The sequence below is a fragment of the Erinaceus europaeus genome, chromosome 11 (genome assembly GCF_950295315.1).
Source record: "Erinaceus europaeus chromosome 11, mEriEur2.1, whole genome shotgun sequence".
In the NCBI taxonomy this organism is placed as follows: domain Eukaryota; kingdom Metazoa; phylum Chordata; class Mammalia; order Eulipotyphla; family Erinaceidae; genus Erinaceus; species Erinaceus europaeus.
This window is the reverse complement of record NC_080172.1, coordinates 107739816-107763852: the sequence shown is the minus strand read 5'-3', so window position 1 is coordinate 107763852 and position 24037 is coordinate 107739816. Positions and strand designations below refer to the sequence as shown.

Genomic DNA, 24037 nt, shown 5'->3' with positions numbered 1-24037 from the left:
TGAACCTGAAATCTTATATGCAGGTGGATCCAAGTTATTGTCTGGGGAGATGATGTCATGGCTGGTAAAAGGACCAGAAAGCTGGATCAGGGAAGAGAATATTTCCCTAACATGGGAAAGGGGTATAAATATTGTTGACTGTAAACCCCATAGATTTGATTTGGTCTGGGGCCCATATTCAGCTTAGGAGCCTATGTGACCTCTGCATCCCTGTAGATCTAAGCTCACATTCTGTGGTCATGAGTAGGAGCATTCCAAGCTGCCCCAATTTCAGGACCCATCTTCCTCAGGTGTAGCATAGAGTATGTTTTCCAGCCTCCCTTAGCAGGATGGAACATTCTCTAACATTGCTGATCCAAGTGGAGGGCAAGATCCTATGGGGGTCCCACAAAGGGTTCCTTTGTTGTTCCTGATAGAAATGACCAGTAACAATGGAGAGAGGGATTTATTTGAGGTCTAGGCCCATCATGTCTGTTTGGGAATCTCAGGACTCCCCAAATAGGGTCCCAACTGATGGGGTGGCCTGATAGTGACTAAAGAGTCATCATTAAAGTATGCCAGTCTCTTGCCCTTATTCAGCTTTTGCAGTCCCTGCTTTGATAAGGTTAGCTTTGGAGTGAGTGAGAGAACTGTAATAGGAAGTAAGTGATGCTTTGGTCTTTTGTATGGAATTTTCCTTCAACTTACTAGGAATTTATATACTTATGTTTTTAAAAGAAAGGTTTCCCCCCAGTGCCATCAGACAGGAACATAAAAGCAGTAGTCATGTTGTAAAAAAAAAAAGTATATATAGAAAAAAGTGTGTGAGGATAATCAGTGAGAGTAGATTATGTGAATAAACCCATTATTCATCTTGGGCATTCTTTGCCTTTAGTTGTTGATAACAGTGTGTGAGTAGTCTCTTTGTTTCAGAATTCAACTCTGCCCTCTCAAGCCAACTGTCGAGTTTACTGCTGCACATTCATTAACACACAGTACACCTTCTTCTGAAATTTGAGAGATAAAAGGAAAAAATGAAAATGGTTGTCTGATAGGTAGTATTACAGAATGAGTGATAAATGGAAATTACAGAATCTTCTGCTCACTGACCTCAAGTCAGGCCCACCAGTTTCTGATGGATAACATTGTTGGGTAGAGATTAAAACAGTGAGCATAAGGATGCAGCAGTGAAGAAACTTGAATAAAGGGATGGCCAGATACCTGCACTGCACTCTGTAGGATTGATCATAATGGAACAAGCAATATCAGTAATGCAGAATTTTTTTAGGAGTCTCCAAGAGGAAGAAATGTTTTCCCCTTTATCTACACCACTTCCTTTAGTATTTCCACTAAAATATAGGGAAAGATTGGTGCTTTCTACAGTGGAGGGGCCACCTTACATAGCACAATTAATAAATGGAAAGTTATGGTCTAGATACAATGGGCCTTTTAATCTACCACCTACCACTATGCTCCCACTTCCTTATGCAGGAATAGTACACAAGAACCTAGGTCGCATAGTGAGCATACACTCCTCACACCTACCACTATGCTCCCACTTCCTTATGCAGGAATCAATCATACACACCTACCACTATGCTCCCACTTCCTTATGCAGGAATAGTACACAAGAACCTAGGTCGCATAGTGAGCATACACTCCTCACACCTACCACTATGCTCCCACTTCCTTATGCAGGAATCAATCATACACACCTACCACTATGCTCCCACTTCCTTATGCAGGAATAGTACACAAGAACCTAGGTCGCATAGTGAGCATGTATCTCCTCAGGGTATTGCTAATTCAGTTAAAACCATTGCAACAGTTGCTAAGGACGCTTTCACCTTCCCAGCATGCCTTTTGCCTCTCTCCACCCCCTTTCCTAGCCATTTCTGTTTCCAACTTGCCACTTCCAGTTTTTACGCTACAAAACCCACTGCTGTTCCAGTTTTGCTCTCTTTCTCTTCTGCGTCCTTACCTGGAGAAGGGCTGGTGGGCATAGTGAGAGGCAGCCATTTTGCTAGCTCCACGTGGCCTAAACTGCTGGGCCCACACCCAGCTCTGGAGAGTCTGTGTGAATAAAGATTTGCGTTCCCGCTCAGCCATGAGTTCCTGGTCTCTTCTCTCTCCCCTGTGATGCAACCTGACATCTTAAGAAGCAATATAGGACTGAGTGATCGTTCCATGCTAGGGCACACACATTGCTGTGCATGAGGCTCAAGATTCAAATCCTAGTACTACACAAAGGCACCAGGTGCAGCACTGGTGAAGTTGTGTGAATTATGGAGTGGTGATCCAGTGTCTCTCCTATCTCTGTCTGTTTTTCTCCATCTCTCCTCCCAAAGAAATATTTAAAAATTGGCTCAGGCATCTATAGGATTTTGCCCTCAATGTAGAACAACAGTCATAGAAATTGCCCCACTTTCTGGAGAGAGGTAGTCCAGCATACTCTGCCACTTGAGGAAGGCTGGTCATGAAATGAATGTAGCCTAGAATGTTCCTAGCTATGAACATAGAGCATGAGTTCAGACTGACAGGGATGCAGAGGTTACACAGGCTCCTGAGCTGAATATGAATAGACATGGGCCCTAGGTCAGATTGATGGAGTTTATAGTTAATGGTATTTATCTATTTTCCCCAAATTTGGGAGCTTCTCTCTGCCCTTATCCAGCTTTCTAGTGATATCTTCAACTCTGATACCATCTTCCCAGACAATACTTCTAGATCACTTGCATGTTAGCTGTTGGGCTCAGCCAAATATTAGTGAAGTTATGGGTCCCTTGGAATATACCTATAATAGACTTCCTACCTTCTTCCAACATGAAGACCCCAAGTCTCATTTGCTATACTCTTACCTTTAGGTTCCTGACTATTAAATAATTTGTTCTGCTTTATATTTTAATGATTTTCAGCTACCAAGTTGCAGATGTTACTATGACACCAACCTGACTTCCCTGGGCAGACAACCTCACCAATGTGTCCTAGAGCCTCATCTCTTTAGAGTCCTATTCCACTAGCGAAAGACAGAAGTATGTTGGAGGTATGTATTGATCTGTCAATGCCCATGTTCAGTAGAGAAGCAATTACAGAAGCCAGACCTCCCACCTTCTGCACCCTATAAAAATCTTTGTTCCATACTCACAGAGTGATAACAAATAGGGAAACTTCCAATGGAGGAGAAAGGGGTATGGAACTCTGGTGGTGAAAATTGTACCCCTATTTTATTATAATCTTGTTATTAAATCACTAATAAAACTAAATTGGCCCAGGGAAGTAACTCTCTGGTATCACACATGCACGAGGCCCTAGCATCACATTAAAATACACAATACAAACCATTTATAAGAAATGTCCCATTCCTTTCTTTCGTCCTTTACTTTTCTAGCTTAACATATATATATTTTAATTCTTTGTTTAATTTTTTCTACTTTTCCACCCTAACATCTTTTTAAAATTTCTTTATTTAATTTTTTAATTAATTTCTTTATTGGATTAATGGTTTATAGTCGACAGTAAAATACAATAGTTTAAACATGCATAACATTTTCCAGTTTTCCATATAACAATGCAACCCCCAGTAGGTCCTCCTCTGTCATCATTTTCCAAGACTTGACACCAATACAATACAATGCAATACACCAACGCTGGTACAAGTTCTGCTTTGTGTTTTTCCTTCTGATCTTGTTTTCCAACTTCTGCCTATGAGTGAGATCATCCCATATTCATCCTTCTGTTTTTGACTATCTCACTTAACATGATTCCTTCCTCATCCAAGATGGGATGAAGAAGATAAAAACACCTTTTTAAACAGCTGAGTAGTAAGCTTAACATCTTTCGAATACACTAGTGTTTGGGGAGATTCCATGGAACTGATGAAACCCTGACTAATAAAGCTATTGATTACTTCAGTCACACACTGCTGTGGACCAAACCATTTGTAAATGTAGTGACTTAAAATAACAACCATTTTATGTTATCTTAATTTTGTTGTTGACTAGATTTAAATAGGAAGTTCTATTGTGAGAGGTGCTAGTCTAGTGACTGCAGATGGGGTTATCTTTAGGTTTGACTGGGAAGGTAAGACAGGCCTCTTTCATTTTCCATGCGGTCTTACAAACTCCTTTATACTTTATCACTCTGGTGGAATTTTGTACATGGAAGTTCAGAGTTCTCAGTTATCCATAATAAAAGTTGTTGTCATTTGGGCTAAATTGCATTGATAAAGGCATGCCCTTAGGCCAGCTCAGATTCAATGTGGAAAGCTACCATACAGGATATATTCTAAGTAGTGAAAATTGTGGATCTCCTCACTTGAATAATGTGATGCTTTGCCATGTGCATGACCCAAGTTCAAGTCCAGAGCTCACAGCATTGAAGAAAACTTCAATGTTTTGGCATCTCTATCTCTCTCTGCCTCTTTGTCTCTATCTAAGAACATTGTGGGTCTCTAGATTATTTGGGGATTACTTACTAGATTATTTGGGGATAATTTACTAGATTATTTGGGGATTATTTACTAGTTACTTACGTTTCTGTCGGATCTGCAGCAGATCTAGCCTACTTCACTTTTACTTTGAACTGTACGGTTCTATTCTGGTATCACAGTGCAAGTTCATGCATTGTGGTTTGGATTGCAACATTTACAAATATTTTATTATTTTATTAGGCCACACTAGTCAGAAATTATGGCCATCACAAGAAGCATGAAATGGAGCACGAGAAAGCAGTTACTTTGGTCTTTTCTGAAGATATGGGGTTGTAAATGTGTATCACCTCTCATTACTAAGACTTTTATCAGTCTACTGTAATTTATGATTTTGCTAACTGCTCATTTCCGATACTAGGTTGGATGATTGTGCTAGTGTGGTTTTTTTCCTGTTATAAATCCTGAAGTTGTTTAACTCTGTGGGGCTAGTAAGGGACTGCCTCCCGCCACCCCCCCCCCCCCCACAAAGAGTTGCTTCTCTTCCTTTACAGGAATGAATTACAATTGTTTTCTGAGACTAGAGTCCCTATCAGTCACCATGGTCTTATGGTCTTATGGGTTCCTTCCCAAATGTGGTTCTCTTTTATGATTAATTAGGTCATCAATAGATCACAAATAGTGCCATGTGGTTATAATGGAAATCTCATATAAATATTACATGCTACAGATGCTATCACTAATCTATTTTAGACTGTTGCTTCATAGGTATGAGATTTATAAATTTGCACAGAGCACTAGTAAAAATCTATACTCCACTAATATCATCTTGGAACTCATTAATTTTGGCACAGGGACCCTTCATTTTTATTTTGCACTGGGCTTTGTAAACTATGTAGCATATCCTGACTACAACAATGGAATCAATCATTTATTTTCCTTCCTATTGCTAATCCACCTCTATATATGGATATAAATATTGGCAGAGAACTAAATTAGGCCCCACAGCTATGGACATCTAATTTTTTTAAAGGTGGTCCAACCTATTAAATGGAGAAAAGAAAGTCTTTTGAATAAATAGTGTTGGGAAAATTGGGTTGAAATATGCAGAAGAATAAAACTGAACCATGACATTTCACCATAGAGAAATGGATCAAGGTCATGGATGTTTGACTAGAAACTATCAAATACTTAGAGGAAAATATTGCAGAACTCTTTTCCATCTAAGTTTTATAGGTATCTTCAGTGACACAAGTCCAACTGCAAGAATGACAAAAACAAAAGTAAACTAATGGGACTCCATCAATTTAAAAAGCTTCTGCACAGCAAAAGAAACCACCACCCAAAGGGACTCCTTACAGAATGGGAGAAGATATTTACATGCCATACATCAGACAAAAGGCTGATAACTGAAATAGATAAAGATCTCACCAAACTCATCAACAAAAAAACCAAATGAACCCATACAAAAGTGGGAAGAGGATATGAACAAAATATTCATCAAAGAAGAGATCCTAAAGGCAAACAGACATATGAAAAAGTGCTCCAAGAAAATTTGTTAGATTGTCAGAAAATGCAAATAAAGACAAAGAGATACTACTTCTCTCCTGTGAGAATGTCATACATCAGAAAGGATATTAACAATAAATGCTGGAGAGGTTTCAGGAGTGAAGGAACTTTTTTTTTTTACACAGCTGGTGGGGATGTAAATTGGTCCAAATTCTGAGGAGAGCAGTCTGAAGAATTCTCAGAAGGCTAGAAATGGACCTACCCTATGACCTGGCAATTCCTTTCCTGGGGATACATCCTAAGGAACCAAACACACCTATCCAAAATGATCTGTGTATACCTATGTTCATAGCAGCACAATTTGTAATAGCCCCAAACCTGGAAGCAATCCAATAACAGATAAGTGGCTTATAAAGTATACAATGGAATACTATTCAACTATTAAGAATGATGGATTCACCTTCTTTATCTCATCATGGATGAAACTTGAAGGAATCATGTTAAGTGAGATAAGCTAGAAAAAGAAGGATTAATATAGGATGATGTCATTCATGAACAGAAACTGAGAAATAAGAACAGAAAGGGCAAACATAAAGTAGAACTTGGACTGAATTTCATGTATTGCACTAAAGTAAAGAACTCTGGAGGGCTAGGGGAGTGGCTTTCAGGTCCTGGTGCATGGTGGTGGAGAAGGACCTAGGCTGGGGATGAGAGTGTTTATATATAATTGAGAAATTTTACACATGTACCAACAACTGTGTCTATTAAACCATTAATACCCCAATAAAAAAAAAGCAAAGAAGCTAAATTAGGACCATATCTGGGAGGAATGGAGACCTTGCTATTGAGACTCACTTGAGCATAGCTATTGTACATGTACCGTTTAAATTTTTTTAAAAAATTATCTTTATTTATTTATTGGATAAAGACAGCCAGAAATTGAGAGGGAAGGGGCTTGTAGAGAGGGAGAAAGAGATATACCTGCAATACTGCATCACTAGCAAAGCTTTCGCCTTGCAGGTGGGGGGCTTGGGGTTTGAACCTAGGCCCTTGCACTTAATCAGGTGCACCACACCCCAGCTCTGACATGTCTTGTTTATAGCTTACCACACTAACCTGTTCTTCTAGATCTATTGTACTTGCTCATGGTAACTGATTTTACTCATTACTCTAGTTGTCATTTAGGTTGATACTATAAATAGTAAGCAAAATATTATATATTAAAAATTTCCCTTTAATTATACAAAAACATGGGCAAGAGGTATCATAGATATATATGCTTATGATAAATTAAAATGAGGAAAAAATGTTTGACAGAGGGCAATTGTTTTTTCTGCTGACATCTTCTATGTCAGTGGTTAACAAAACTATGTCATGCAATTAACAAAAACATACTACATACTAAGACCAAATTCATTTTCTCAAATATTGTTTGTTTACTTTCTTAAACTTGTATTTTCGACTGCTTGAGTAGAGAATTTTAACTTCTTGATAAATTTTGAATTAACCTTCTGGGAAAATTTTCTATCAGATAAATATAACCAGGTATTGATACAAAAGATGATCTTTTTTCAGCATTTTATTTGACAAAATAATAATAATAAAATATCATTTTAAGACTCCACAATAATTTACATACAGCTTTTCAAACATCATGGCATTCACATTTTAAACAAAGTATCCCTCCAAAACTCTTAAAATTATTTTTATGAGTTTACCATTGCACAAGATAAATTTAAAAATTCAGATAAGTCCTTCAATTTTGCTGTTTTTTTTAAAACCCTGTGCTAGGACTGTTTGACTTTCTTTTCTTGTTTAAGATACAAACTGTGGTGCTCACAATAATACTAATAATCACCACAGATCCAACCACTGACAGTACTATGATAGAGATGTTAATTCCAGAACTGGGACGACTTTCATCAGGATTGGAATCTGCTTGGGGAATAAATAAAGCTACTTGTGCAATGTTGGATATATCCGATGTCAAATTGCTTTTATCCATACTTCGCATGGCAATAAATAAGTGGGTTGCATTTTCTTCTGCCATGTTTCCTTCTTTAAATGCAAAGGTCTCCTTGGAGTTGGCTTCCTTTGGCAACAGATCCATAGTATTTACTTGCACAGCATCATCAAATTTGTCTTGTAGATCAAGGATATTACCACTTATCCTTATGATATACTGTTGAACTGAGAAAGACAGTTCATTTAACTTAGAAAATAAAGTATGTCATACTGAATTCCTTTTTACTTATTCTCCTCCAACGTGCTGTTTATATATGCAAAGCTTTTACTAATATCCATAGATTTACTGATTTTTCAATAAAAGATAAATTTTGGGGAGCTGGGCAGTAGCACAGCGGGTTAAGCGCACTTGGTTCGAAGCACAAGGACCAGTGTAAGGATCACAGTTGGAGTCCCTGGTACCCCACCTGCAGAGGAGTCATTTCACAGGTGGTGGAGCAGGTCTGCAGTGTCTTTCTCTCCCCCTCTCTGTCTTCCCCTCTTCTCTCCATTTCTCTCTGTCCTATACAACAACGGCGACATCAATAACAACAACAGTAACTACAACAATAAAACAACAAGGACAACAAAAGGGAAAATAAAAAAATATATATATAAGTGATAAATTTTGATTTTTCACTCTCTACCAAATGTGGTTTGTCTGTATAAAAATTGTTTCGCAAAAGCATTGTGTAGCATACAATTGATTCAAACATGAGATTGTATAACATGAGATATCAATTAAAATCATTTTAATTTTACTCAACCTACACTTGGCTTTCTTTCACTAAGCATCATTTGACACTTGTCCTTACCTCTTCCAACATCAAAATCATCTCCTGGTGCTGTCCACGTGAGTCTGATCTCCTCCTGATCACGTGAGGCCTCAAGATCGGTAATTTGGCTTGGTGGGTAAAGGTCAAGTGAAGGATTATTTGAAACATTTGAAACCACAAATGCACCTCCAATTGTTGTTCTGCTGAAATTCTCCAAAACTGTTTCAGTATCCTTTTCAATTTCAGGTCTTGGTTGGTTTCCTTGAATCACCCCTGCATTAAGATATTTTTAGGAAAAGTGACCAAATTATTTCTAAGACTTTGTGGTAACTACGGTCATTATCACTGGGCTTGGGAAGAGGTCAGGGAATTTTCGTGATGGGCAAGGTGTGAAACTATATCCCTAGAATTTTATAGTCTTTTAAACCATGAATTAATCACTAATAAAAATGGAAAAGATTCCAATATTTGATGAATAAAACTAGTAATTTCAGCATTTAATGAAGTGAATTCCTTATCTACTCCCCACTCTAACTTTCCATATACACACATAGTCGTATTTTGCTAAATTTGGTAATTGAAGTCATAAATACTTAATTACCAGGGTAATTTTTTCTTTAGCATTTTCACTAGAATAATGAAGAGCAAGGTCAGATATTAAACTGTTTCGGAATTAAGGCTGTACTAGATAAGAATAATTTATGCAATTCCATATTTGTCTTTAAAAATAGTTGCTTGATCTCTTATCTTCAATCTAACTAAGGCTGGAGAAATTACTTTGTGTTTCTTTTGAGTCACATGTACTATGTCCCTCCTCCATTTTCTGCTACTAGTGAACGATAATTTTGGATTATATGCCAACAGAAAACTCTTAAAAGTCACAAGATATGAAACAAGATAAAAGTAAAGATAATGAGTTTACAGGGATTCAGAGGTTACACAGGCTCCTGTGCTGAATATGAATAGATACGGGCCCTAGGTCAGATCAAAGAGGTTTACAGTTAATGGTACTTATAGGCTTTTCTCATATTTGGGAGCTATTCTCTGCCCTGATCCAGTTTTCTGGTCCTAGTAACAACTCTGATGCAATCTTCCCAGACAATACTTTCATCCCACCTGTATGTTAGCTGTCGGGCCCAGGAAAAAATTAGTAAAAAATTAGTATCCGTAAGGATATATCTAAAATTAACGTCCTAGCTTTTTACAACATAAAGACCCTAAATCTTATCCGCTATACTCTTACCTTTAGGTTCCTGATTAGTAACAATTTGTTTTGGTTTATATCTTAATGCTTCTCAGCCACCAAGTTGCAGATGCTACCATGATGCCAACCTGACTTTCCTGGGCAGATGACCTCACCACTGTGTCCTGGAACCCCACTTCCCCAGAACCCTACCCTACCACAAGGGAAAGATAGACAGGCTGGGGATATGAATTGATCTGTCAATGCCCATGTCTAGCAGAGAGGCTATTACATACATCCCATCTTTAGCACCCCATAAGGATCTTTGGCCCATTATTCTCAGAGGGATAAAGAATAGGGAATCTTCCCATGGAGGGGATGGGATTCAGAACTCTGGTGATGGGAATTGTATGAAATTGTACCCTTCTTATCTCTCAGTCTTGTTGATCATTATTAAATCACTAATAAAGTAAAAAAAAAGAAAGATAACAAGAATTTGTCCCTAATCTTTACAATGCGTTGGTTAACATATCTTTTTTGATTTGATAAAAACATTCAACATTTATATTTCATTTTTGCATGTGTAAGTAACCTGAAAGACAAATTCTGTCATCATCTTGTATCTAGGCATATAAAATATTAGAGTGTCCCCTTCACCCTAAATTGAAAATTATACTTATAATGATATACGTAAAGTACTCTGAATTAGCAGATTAATGGCTGATATTTGACATTTATTCAGTTCTTCTGGATACCATATACTATACCAAAAGTTAGGCTAACTTGGAGAGAGAAACTTGCCAATCTAGGCTCATCAAACAGGTAAATGCAGTAAAACTTAAAGTTAACTTAGACTATATTAAAAACTTAAGTCTATTTCCTCCCTAACTTGAGGCCAGACCCCATATACCTAATACTAGTTTGAGTACAACAAATGATACTTTACACTTTAACATCTGGAAGAAAGTCCAAGCTCATCAGATAAAGAAATGATTACAAAAGTTGGATAAAGGTAAGAGACTGGCTCACTTAATGATGGTATTTTTGGTCAATACCAGGCCACCCCATCACCTGGGGACCTAGTCAGAAAAATCCTTGAATTCTCCCATAGACAGTATTTTCCAAGACCTCTAATAGACCCCTCTTTCTATCATCACTGGTCACTCCCAACAGGAACATCATCATAAGACCTCTTGTGAGCCTCTGAAGGACCTTACCCTCACTCTGAAGGGAAACTGGGTCAGCCTATCCTGCCATTTGAGGAAAACTGGTCCTGAAATGAGTGCAGCCTAAAAGGTTCCCAGCTATTACCATGGACAGCAAGCTCAAACTGACAGGGACTCAAAGGTTACACAGGGTCCCGTGCTAAATAGAAATATATATGAACCCTGGTCAGATTGATGGGGTAAATAATTAATTGTATTTATGTACTTTCTTCAAGTTTGGGAGCTACTCTCTGCCTTAATCCAGCATACTAGTTCTATTCTCATATCTGACACCATCTTTCCAGATAATATTTTTAGTTCACCTGTATGTGAACTAAGCTATCAATCTTAGACAAAAATCACTAAAGTCACGGGCCCTTTGGAATATACCTAAAATGAACTTTCTAGCTTCTTTCTACTCCCAGCCCCCTAATCTCATCTTCTCTGTTAGTACTTTTTGGTTACTGGTTATTAAACATTTTGTCATACTTTATATCTTACTACCTTTCAGCCATCAAATTGCAGATGCTACTTATTTCTTCTTTACGTCTATGGGCAGACGACCTCACTAATGTGTCCTGGAAACTCCCCTCCCTATAATCCTACCCTACTAGGCAAAGATAGAAACAGGCTAGGGGTATGGATCAACCTGGTAAAGCCCATATCCATTGGAGAAGCAATTACAGAAGCCAGAACTCCCACCTTTTGCAACCCATAAAGAACTTTGGTCCGTACTCTCAGAGGGGAGAAATGTTAGTGGAAGATGACCTGAATTACAATCCCATCAGGACCCAGAGAAAGAAGAAGAACATTTGTAAATAGTAATAGGTGTAGGTGTGACTTAGAAAGGAAGAGAAGGAAGAATCACAAAAGGGGCAAATATGGGAGTTGGATGGTAGCACAGAGGGTTAAGTGTACATGGTGCAAAGCACAAGGACTGGCGTAAGGATCCCGGTTAGGTTTTGAGCCCCTGGCTCCCAACCTGTAGGTGAAGCAGGTCTGCAGGTGTCTATCTTTCTCTCCCCCTCTCTGTCTTCCCCTCCTCTCTCTATTTCTCTCTGTCTTATCAACAATAATGACATCAATAACAACAACGGTAATAACTACAACAATAAAACAACAAGGGCAACAAAAGGGAAAATAAATAAATATTAAAAAATAAATAAAATGTTTTTAAGAAGGGCAAATACATATGACTATAGACAGATAGTCAGAGAAATAATAGTCACTCCACATCTGTGACTTTGGGAGAACTACTGCAGTTTCCAATGGAGGGACTGGGGACACAGAATTCCGGTTGTGGAAACAGTATGGAATTATACCCCTGTTACCTTCTAATTTTGTAAATCAATATTGAATCACTAGATATTTATATATGCCAAAATTAAAAAATAAACAAGAGCAGCTATACTTTCAGTTATAAAATACTGAGAGACTCAATAATGTCAACTCACTAGTATTCAGGTCAGTACTGGATTTCAGAGATCATGAGTTGCTTACCATCCACTACCCAGCCTGGTATAAATGCAGCTCTATTTACGAGGCCTCTTAAATTTCGTGTGGCAGCATTTGCTCCTCCGTGAGCCCGTATTTTTAAGCTGTATCTGCCATTTTCTGAGTAAGTTGTAAAATACCTGGAGTAGACCCCATCATCCTTGAAAGAATCAGCACCTTTTTGTGTGTAGAAAAGAAAGAATCAGTTGTTAATGTTGTTGTAGGGAATAAGATATTTACGGATTTTCTAAATCAAGTCTATGGTACTTGAAAGAATAGCTCCTTAGCTGGATTCCCTACTTTGTAATTGACCTATTAGAGAATATTTCCATTTTGCTCTTATAGTTATTACTTTATTGAATTGATATTGTATACATACATATGTACGTTTGTATAATATTGCATATGGTTACTATTATACATTTATTTTTTATAATACTTTATATTATATAAAATATTACTTTATAACATATTATGCTAGACGCACTGTTATATTTGTATGAATAAGCAATATTTTCACCTTAACTTATAAGCAGATTATTGTAATACTCTTTTTACAATTTTTTTCAGGAAGATGAGCATTTACTGAGAGAAAGTAAGGACATGAAAGGAGGAGAAATTATATGCTATAGAGACATGCAGACCCAGTGGGGGGGGGGAGAAAGGCTTTTTATCATCTTTTTTTGACTGAACAGTTGGGTATAATTATTTATCTGAACACATTGGGCCACTGTCTATCCAAATCAAAAGAATGTACACTAAAGAAAAAAGTATCTTTGCCTAGAATTTAATTTTTACAATAAATTAATTCAAAAATCACTTATGCTGATTTGTATTCAACACATATTTTCAATCTTCATAACTTTCTTTCTATAGTTTATTAACTTGCTAGCCAGACAGTGAAAGACTTTAACCACTGTTAAAATAAACGTTTGGGGGAACTCAAATATACTGTATCCACTTGTATTCTTTAAAGTTTTGTTTTGTTTTATTTAAGATGGAGATAGAAACTGAAAGGGAAGAGAAAGATGATAGATAGATAGATAGATAGATAGATAGATAGATAGATAGATAGATAGATAGATTTGTAGTGTAGCTTCACCACTTGTGAAGATTTTTCCCTGCAGGTGGGAACTGGGGCTTTAATCTGGGTCCTTATGCACTATAATCTGAGTGCTCAACCAGGCATTACCTGGCTCCCCTAAGTGTATTTATTGGAATTACCTTGACTGAAGTTATTTGTTAAATTGAAAATTAATTTCTCAGGGGGGGGGTTAACATTCTGTGACAAGTGCTAAAATGATATCCTTAGACCAGCATTTTCTGCATCCTTTTGGATTATATTGTGGATACAAATTTCTCAAAAATCAAGAAAAGGATCCAGTGTTTTGTGTATTAAAAGAAGCTTCCCAGATTATTCTTTTGTATGATAAGAGTTAGAAACCCTTTCTCTGTCTTTGTTAATTACTGATACTTTCTTAGGTAAAGACACCTAAGTAGTCATCTACTGTGTTGAGAAATGAAGGAAGATGAGGGTGAGTCAATGTAGCACAGACAGGACTGGGGTAAGGCTAGAGCTGAAAAATTGTCATATCAGATAAATGTGTTGAGGACCATTAAAGAACAATGTTACCATCTGAATTTTTCTCAGCATCAGTTCTAGTTGATGGTAGGTTTATAAATTGACTGGATTAGTTTGTTACAAATGGCATTGATAAGAAACTCTGATAAGTCAGATTATTGTCAATGTGACACATTTTAGTGATCATTGACTTCTCAAAATTAAGTTCATTTTTCAATGATGGTCCAGAGTCTGTTAGCACCACTCATCTATACAGATCAGGGAGACAAAATATGACCAACACTTTATCTACCAATTAAAGTAGTCTAGCTTCTTGTGGTTCATGCTTTCTGATGAAGACTCTATTTTATTTTATTTTATTGGGAAGATGTTAATAGTTTACAGTATGGTCTTTAGAACATAGGCACAACCTTGCACCTACTCTACTGTTCTTCTTCGAAACACTTGTTCAGAATCGTTCTGTTGTTTTCTCTCGAACTCTCCTTTTTAAATTTTTATTTATAAAAAGGAAATATTGATGAGACTATAAGATAAGGGGGGATACATTACCACACAATGCCCAGGTATTTGTTTTCTAAACAATAAAAAAATGACAGCCAGCAATAGTTAATGAGTGTCGGCCATGTGCAAGATTTTTGCTAAGTACTTTGTAGATTTTACCTGGATAGAATTTCCTGCTGCTTTGTTTTCATCCATTATTTGCACCAGTTCTTGTAAAGCCTAACGTCTTACTCTATAATACTAGAAGAGCTCTTAACATATCCTGAGTTATAGGTTTATTCATGAATTACCTGCACCATTATCTAAAAGTTCCAAAACTGTTGTTTTTCCATTTTTTGATTCAATGAAAGCTGTCACATTGGCTCCAAGAATGGGTGTAAATCCTTGTAGAACTTCTGCATACACAATCATTGGATTGGGGAAGCTATTTGTGTCTTTATTCATTTTAGCATTCACTGTGATTGGAGGCACAGAGGAATTTGCTGCTCTTGAATTTATTGTAATAGTCAGTGTTTCCATGTTTTGCTTGGATTGAAGATTGTAAGTCCAAATTCCCACCTAAAAATTCAAAGCTTATATAATCAATGCCCAAGATAAAATTATTTTCCATGTTTCCATGATCAAAATCAAATATAAATCTTAAAATTAAGTTGCAGATTAAACAAAGTTCTGCAGATTTTAAAACTTTTGAGGATGAAATGATGAGAGTAGAGGCCTTTAGAGAGGGTTTCTGACTGTTGTCATGTATATGTCCAATATTTCTGAAATTATAACTAGGAAAAATAAGTTTTGAATAGTTTGTTTTGGTACTGACATTAGTTTGACCTTAAATCTAGAGACTATGCTAATGAACTGCTTTATTCGGAATGTGGCATTAGTAATTTTGTAGCTATCTATATACCAGATTGTACAGACTCATCCTATATTTTCTTCTCACATATTCTTTTTCTATATAACCCTTCCTTCCCACCCCCGTGGTTGCTCCTAATGTAAAAGTTATTTTTCCTTTATCCTGCCACTGTAATTTTTCAGCACCATACACTCTGGGAAGTCACATTCTTTTTTTTAATCTTAATTTTGAAGATGATACAAGTATTGAAAATCATACTTACGACATTAAAATGTATTGTAACTAATGAAACTATGAAAGCAAGCTTAATAAAAGCTGTTGGAAAGGGCAGGGAGGTGGTGCACCTGGTTGAGTGCACACTTTACCATGCACAAGGACCCTCGTTCTACTCTATGCTCCCCACTGGCAGGAGACCCCTTTCCTGAGCAGTGAAGCAGGTCTGCAAGCGGCTATCTTTCCTTTCCTCTCTATTTCCCCCTGCCTTCTCAATTTATCTCTGTCATATCAAATAAAATAATAAAAAAAAGAGGGACAGTAGCAGAGTAGGGTAAACGCACATGGTGTGAAGCACGAGGACTGGCCTAAGGATCCCAGCTGGATCCCCAGGCTCCCGAACTGCAGGAAAGGACTCCTCACAAGTGGTGAAGCAAGTCTGCAGGTGTCTGTCTTTCTCTCCCTCTCTCTGTCTTCCTGTCTCCTCTCTGTCCTATCCAACAGAAATGAAAGCAATAACAACAACAACAATAATAAAACGATAAATAACAAAGGAAACAAAAAGGAAAAAATAGCCTCCAGGAGCAGTAGATTCATAGTGCAGGAACTGAGCCCCAGCAATAACCCTGGAGGCAAAAATAAAATTAAATAAATAAAAAGAAAAAAGAAAAATAAGGTAAAGAAAAAAAAAAGGCCCCTGTGAAGAGTAGTGGATTAGTAATACTGACTCTCAAACCTCAGCAATAACCCCAGTGCCAATTAAAAAAAACCCAAAACTCTTTACTCTTTACTTACCGGTGCAACTCCTGGAATACTGACAGAGGCCATTTTAGTAGCTGAGTCTACTTGGAAACCATTCTCTAATGATCCATTAGGGTATCTGAGAGAAATAGCGGGAAGCTGTTTGGTCCAAGTGATGAGAAAATATGTGTCCATTCCCACAGTTCTATCAATGACCACAGTGCCATTCATCCAGTCATCTTTGTTGAGATTTGATCCTTTACTTTCAAGCTGTTTAGATAAAATTTTAAGATTAGTACTGAGAGAAGAGAGTGATTTTGTTAATGTTATTTTAAAAACATGATTCTTAGTTTTTTGGTCTGAGTACAAGATTAAGTGTGACTTGTTTTAGGTTGTGATTGCTGTGAAAGTTGACTGAGGTGTCCCAGTTACCAGTCAGAAAGTGTGGAAATAGAGGTTCCGAGGAAAGGGAAGGGTATAATAAAAGTATTAGAAAGGATGGTAGTCTTTTACAGTCACAGATGTGGTCCTGTTCTTCTTAAGTAAGCTTTTCTTGGCAAACAACCTACTGAGGTTTTGGCATTACACGGTGATAGAATCTCAGAGGTGAATTAGCAATAGTGTGTATATATGTGCGTGTTTATTCTCAATTTACCCATTTTCACAACTGCCTAAAATAATCTCTATTGGTGGGTGTTAGTCTTTGAGTAGAGATATAGGAAGACAGGATTAAAGAAAGAAATATCAATACCAGGGGAGTTGGGTTGTAATGCAGCGGGTTAAGCGCAGGTGGCGCAAAGCACAAGGACTGGTTTAAGGATCCCGGCTCAAGCCCTAGCTCCCCACCTGCAGGGAAGTCCCTTCACAAGCAGTGAAGCAGGTCTGCAGGTGTTTATCTTTCTCTCCCCCTCTCTGTCTTCCCCCTCCTCTCTCCATTTCTCTCTGTCTTTTACAACAACAACAATAATAATAACTACAACAATAAAACAACAAGGGCAACAAAAGGGAATAAATAAAATTAAAAAAGAAATATCAATACCACTCAATAATGAAACAGATTCTTATAAATATATTCTTTAAAAAATTTTTAAAAATATTTATTCCCTTTTGTTGCCCTTGTTGTTGTAGTTATTATTGTTGTTGTTATTTATGTCATTGTTGTTGGATAGGACAGAGAGAAATGGAGAGAATGGGGAAGACAGAGATGGGCAGAGAAAGATAGACACCTGCAGACCTGCTTCACCACCTGTGAAGTGACTCCCCTACAGGTGGGGAGCTGGGGGCTCGAATCAGGATCCTTATGTCGGTCCTTGCGCTTTGTGCCACCAGCACTTAACCTGCTGTGATACTGCCCGATTCCCATAAATATGTTCTTGATGTTAAATATAGAAATGATTTTCCACAGAAAATAGAATAGGTAGCACTGAACAGCAATCATGTCCAACAAAAGTCGCAAGAGGGCAAACCAAGTTTATAAAGTTTAGAATCCTGAAAATAGAGGAAATGAAAGATAGAAAGTATTTGAAAGCTTTACAGAAGGGTTTCAAGTTTTTGTGTTTGACTCTTATTCATGAAGAAGCAATTTTATCTACTGATCAAGAGAATACTCTCTACAGATGAGTCATTTTAGGAATGATGAGAAATCTTACTTCTTCTCCAGTCCAGTTCTAAATAAAGAACACCTTTACTTTTGTGCCAGTCGAAGGGAGAAAAGCCTAAATTGAGCTATCATTATAATGACGAAGATTCTGTCCTTGTGCTAAATGGCCAGATCTTTACAAAGACCACGTATTACTAAGTTAAAACTGAATTTAATGACATTATAGTCCTCGACAGAAAATGTGCAAGAAATTTAGATGACTTTGGCTACGTAGTCATTCTGTGGGAAGAAAAACTGAGTAAAGTTGGGACAGAGCATCTCCTTTCCATTCCAGTTTTCACCATCCAAACCCAAGTTTCTATCCAATCAATCAAACTATAGTACAATACCTTCACCTACCCTTTCAAGACAGCTGTGTAATGCACTTAAATCTAGACTAAATTTTAAAGATTTATCTTTTTGTTCTTTTTTTCTCTTTAAAAACTTGCATTTCTAATGAGAACAAAAATTTCTTTTTATTTCACACCATTCAATAGCTTCTCAAAATTCTGAACCACTTCCCATTTGCAACATGCCATTTCTAGCTGATTTTTCTACTCTGATATCCTAAAATCCCATTATAATATTCCAATATCCACTCAAAACTTCCAGGATTAAAATAAGACACCCAATATCCTTAAAATTAGTTATCTTGGGGCTGGATGGTGGTGTATCTGGTTGAGCACACATATTACAATGCACACAGACCTAGGTTTAACCCCCCATGCCCATTTACAGGGGGGAAAGCTTTGCAAATGATGAAGTGATGCTGCAGGTGTTCATCTGTTTCTCTCCTTCTCTACCTCCCCTTTCCACTCAATTTCTGGTTGTCCACCAGGTTCCAGATGCTACCATGATGCCAACCAGACTTCCGTGGGCAGATGATTCCACCAATGTGTCCTAGAGCCCCGCTTCCCCAGAGGCCCCCCCGCTCCCAGGGAAAGAGAGAAACAGGCTGGGAGTATGGATTGACCTGCCAACGCCCATGTTCAGCAAGTAAGCAATTACAGAAGCCAGACCTTCCACCTTCTGCATCCCATGATGTCCATACTCCCAGAGGGATAAAATAGGAAAGCTATCAGGGGAGGGGATGGGATACGGAGATCAAGTGGTGGGAATTCTGTGGAGTTGTACCCCTCTTATCCTATGGTTTTGTCAGTGTTTCCTTTTTATAAATAAAAATTTAAAATAAAAAAGATGCAAGTCAAAAAATTAATTATCCCCTTTTTAAAACCAGTTTTAGATAGTGGTATTACCATTCTCTCAGTCAAACCGACGGAAGCCACGAGAAATGAACTTTATTCTCCGTCAGTGTGTTCTCCTATACTGTTAAGCAAGATCTCATAACAATTTTTAAGCCACTTGCAGGGTGAAACCACAAATCAGATCTTGAAAGCAATATGCCCACATCCTCATCCTGCTTCTTATTGCTGTGTGCTCTTTGTTGGTAACCAGGAAAGAAAAGGTCTAAAGCAAATTTAGGTGGTCATACAAGCTTTCATGTAGGTAGTGACTTGATAAATTGGGTAATGAAGATAAATTTTGGTGTAATAGGAAATGACCAAAGATATACAAACAAAGAAGAATAAAAATTTACTGAAAAGAAATGGGCTCTAAATAACAGAAAGTGTTAACATTATTGGAACACTGATAACAAAAACAATTGCATTTCAAAGAGAGGTGGGTCAACTGAAACTCCAGGGGAAAATAGCAGAAGCGAAAGTCGAGAAATCCCAGCTTTATAGATATGCAGTGATACTCACTCTTTCTCTCAACATGCTTATTTCCAGACCAGATTTTTGGCTTTATTTATCTAATTTCAATCTATTCCACAACAGTGTAAGGTGAGCAAAATCTTGTAAGCATGAGATTTTTAATATGTAGTCTTACAGCAACGGATATCTATTTTTATATTTTTAATTTATTTTTGTTTTAGAATTTTTATTTAATTATTTTATTGAAAGAGAATGATTCAGAGAAAGGGAAATCTGAGTAATACTAAGGTCTGGTTGATGGTACGGCTGAGAATTGAACCTGGGACCTCAGAGCCTCAGGTATGAAAGTCTTTTTTGCACAAACATGATGCTGTCTCCCCAGCCCAATTTTTAACAATAATTTATTTTGGATAGAGACAGAGAGAAGGTGAAAGGAAAAGAGAAATAGAAGCCCCTGCAGCCCTCCTTCAACCCTTGTGAAACTATTCACTGCTGTTGGGGACCAAGGCCTTCAACTGTGTCCTTGCGCCTAGTAATGTGTGCACTGTACCAGGTGTGCCACCTCCTAGCCACTCAATGGGTATCTTATTATTGGGTAATATCTACTTTTGGTATAAAATTTGATATTAGATCTGGATGTTATCCCTTAGCCAAACTCTGCAGTTAAAGAAAAAGAAACACTTGATTTTCTACTGTAGTCACATTAAACTACATTTTGGTCATATTAAAGAATAATTTATATTTAAGATGGAAATTTCAATTATAGCTAAAATTTTACTTTGCAAAATACACAACTCAAATTTTATAGCAACAAAATTATCTGTTCCTGATTAAAGTCAAATGTAAATACAAAATCCTGAGGAATGAGAACTCTGACCTGAAGAGGTTGTTTGGAAATGTCTGTGTTTCCTGACTTAAGGCCCGAGAAAGCATCAATGAGGCCATTGCTCGTGGCATTATCCGAAGCATAGAAATGTTTTCCTCCTAAAACATAAATACATTAGCTTATTTTATCCTAGAAAAAAGTTCTTACTACATTTTAATGATTCGTAAAATCAGAGGGTAAGAAAATTCATAATTTTAGTGTGCTTATTTAAAAGAGATCAAAATCAGATGGTTGTAAAGAATAATTCTAAAATGTTAACTGAAAATGTCACAGCTAAGAAGTTGAACTTTCTACCTTAATTATGAAAAATATTAGGAGGCTGAAAGGCACTAAATCAGAGAATATAAAAGATGACACCATAAGAGGTGAGCGATGGGATACATCACCATGAGCAAGGACCCAAGTTCAAGCCCACGGTCCCTGATGCAGGAGGGAAACTCCATGAGTGGTGAAGCAAAATTTCTCTTGCCCTCTCTATTTCTTACTCCCTTTTCAATTTTTTCTATCTTAACAGAAAAAAAAAGTGAAACCATATTTTCACATATTAAGGATCACAGATTTCATGCAGCATTTTAGGAGAGTTACTTAGTTTAGGATATGTTCAAGGAACCTTGACTTTCCAATTTTTCATAGTAGATCAGGATCTAACAATTACAAAGTGATGTATTATCGGTGTTTCTGGCAATAGTTAGCAATGAGAAGAAAAAAGGCAAACTATAGACAACTCTTTTTTTTAAATATTTTATTTATTTATTTTCTCTTTTGTTGTCCTTGTTGTTTTTCATTGTTGTTGTAGTTATTATTGTTATTGATGTTGTCGTTGTTAGATAGTACAGAGAGAAATGGAGAGCGGAGGGGAAGACAGAGAGGGGGAGAGAAAGACAGACACCTGCAGACCTGCTTCACCGCTTATGAAGCGACTCCCCTGCAGGTGGGGAGCCGGGGGCTTGAACCGGGATCCTTATGCCAACCTTGTGCTTTGCGCCACCTGCGCTTAGCCCGCTGAGCTACAGCCCGACTCCCTAGACAACTCTTTTACTTTGGGAAGTCTACTAGAAGCAAAATAAATTGTGATGACCATGAAACACTTTGAAATGATGGGGCTTAGTATAATTACACATTTAAAAGGCAAGTGTACCGTTTTTGTATTTGGTACCATTAATCAACTCAAAACAATAATAATTGATATTTCTGCTTTAAGTTCTATATTCTATGATCTGTTAAGTCACCAAAAGTGGGAGTCGGGTGGTAGTGCAGCGGGTTAAGTGCAAGGATCCCGGTTGGAGGCCCCCGACTCTCCACCCGCAGGGGAGTCGTTTCACAAGGGGTGAAGCAGGTCTGCAGGTGTCTGTCTTTCTCTCCCTCTCTCTATCTTCCCCTCCCCTCTCCATTTCTCTCTGTCCTATCCAACAACGACGACATCAATAACAACACCGATAACTACAACAATAAAACAACAAGGGCAACAAAAGGGAATAAATAAAAAGATATTAAAAAATTAAAAAAATTTTTTTTTAAGTTTCCAAAAGTATCCTGTGTACTTTAACCACACTCTGTAGTTAATATAACAACTACCTCAGAGTTTATCTGGATACTTCTTTGTTACTTAGATCTATTCAGCCTGAGCTTCTGTTTTTCTCATGCTCCTAGGTGCTGCCCCATACATTTCTGGTCTCACAGACTTCTCAATAGTCTCTGTGTGCCTTGCTTTATGAATTCAACACAATTTTTAAAAAACTAGTGGCCAGATCATCTTCTCCATACTTTTATCTTCAGAGAAAAATCGGTATTTAGTTTACTACCTAGCTCAGAAGTAACCCTGTGTTTCATGCCCTCTTTCCCTACTCACTAGCAAGCTGATAGATTTGTCTTTCACTTCTAACACATATTTAACTCCTATGTACTTCTCTTGCTATGCAAAAATGCCATCTGATTTTGATATCTCATTAGTAGTTTCATTGTGTCTCCAGTCAGTTGGACTGTGAGCACAAGGAGAACAGAGAGTAGGTCTATTTTGATGTTCACCACGTGGTGAGGCACATTCAGAGCTAGAGCTCAACAGGGTACCAGGTTGTGTCCTTCTTCACTTATTAATTGCTATTAAATAACTAGAATATATAGATCATATTCTACCTGTTGCAGTGTTCATTTCTATGACTGCTTCATCAGCATCTGGTCCCAAAGCAATGAGATGAACAATGACCCCACTTTGTTTTACTTCATCAAGGCATTCTCCTGCAGTGCTATCTTCCCCATCAGTCAGCAGTAGTATTTCAGATCCATCTACTTGGGAATTACCACTTTCAAATACCTGTGAACATAGCCGAGAAAAATTACTACATCAAATAGACTGATTAGAAATTAAGAAAACAAGTTGAGGATAAAATAAATTGATATGTTTAGAAAAGGACTTACAATTTTTTTAAAGGATCCGTAGTGAACAATCTATGGGAGAACTTAAACTTGACTTTCTATTTCTACCTGTTGCAGAGAATATTTGTTCTAATGAGGCTATGTAGGAGTAGGCTTGAACACAAAGTTAGATGTAATAATTATTAAGCTTTCTTTCTTTAATAATGTACTTTGGAGAGAACATCTCTTTCTCTAACTGGATGTTACAGAAGCTAAAATGAGGATTGGTTCAAAGTGGAATCACACCATATAATTTGTTTCATTGACTTATTAATGGATACTTACTGCATACTTAACTAACGTTTACTGCACACTGACTGCTGTAGTGTAATGAAACAAAGTTCTGGTGCCACGAGGCTCATGCTGCCGTGACATTTGAATAGTCAAAGTTTCACTGATTAGTTTTTTCATAGATTCATTGATCCTTTAGCAAACAAGTGAGATTTTTTTTCCCTGTGCTGAGTTCTACTTTTTTAGGGTGAATTATATTAAATTAGGAGAAATCTATGTGAACCATTACCTGCATAAAATAATCCAGCTGTAAAAATAAATAGACTATATTTGCAGTTTCACCTGAAATGCTGCTCTAATTCCAGAACAGATGGACGTTCCACCACTAGCTATGGTAGGTAACTTCTGCACCAGCAGGTCTCTTTGAGTGCTATTGGTTATTTGGATGAGCTCATTTTGAACGATGGCAGTACTATGAAAGTGTACCATCCCTGCCAAGGATTCATTTTCAATAATCTGAAGCAGGAAATATTTCGCAGCTTGATTCATCCGATTTAGGCGATCACCATTCTAAATAAATATATAAAAAAGGCACACACACACAAAGAGATATTTTACTTGAAAAATGTTAACAGATCATATAAAAATAAATGAACAGAATTTAAGTTTTTTTTATCAATAGTAATGGGTG

The 24037-nt window shown here is 37.2% G+C and overlaps 1 protein-coding gene across 1 annotated transcript in view; it reads right to left on the bottom strand.

The window, feature by feature from the left end:
• Nucleotides 1-7600: 7600 nt before the first annotated feature.
• The window catches only part of CLCA4 (chloride channel accessory 4), a 33227-nt gene continuing 16790 nt past the window's right edge, over nucleotides 7601-24037 (bottom strand). Inside the window, exons 7-14 of the mRNA XM_007529972.2 lie at nucleotides 23689-23916; nucleotides 22837-23014; nucleotides 20695-20801; nucleotides 16518-16733; nucleotides 14950-15217; nucleotides 12583-12753; nucleotides 8734-8967; nucleotides 7601-8104 (exon numbers count right to left, since the gene is read on the bottom strand). Of these exons, the coding sequence (XP_007530034.1) occupies nucleotides 7689-8104; nucleotides 8734-8967; nucleotides 12583-12753; nucleotides 14950-15217; nucleotides 16518-16733; nucleotides 20695-20801; nucleotides 22837-23014; nucleotides 23689-23916 (1818 nt within the window). The 3' untranslated portion in view covers nucleotides 7601-7688. The remainder of the gene's footprint in view (nucleotides 8105-8733; nucleotides 8968-12582; nucleotides 12754-14949; nucleotides 15218-16517; nucleotides 16734-20694; nucleotides 20802-22836; nucleotides 23015-23688; nucleotides 23917-24037) is intronic.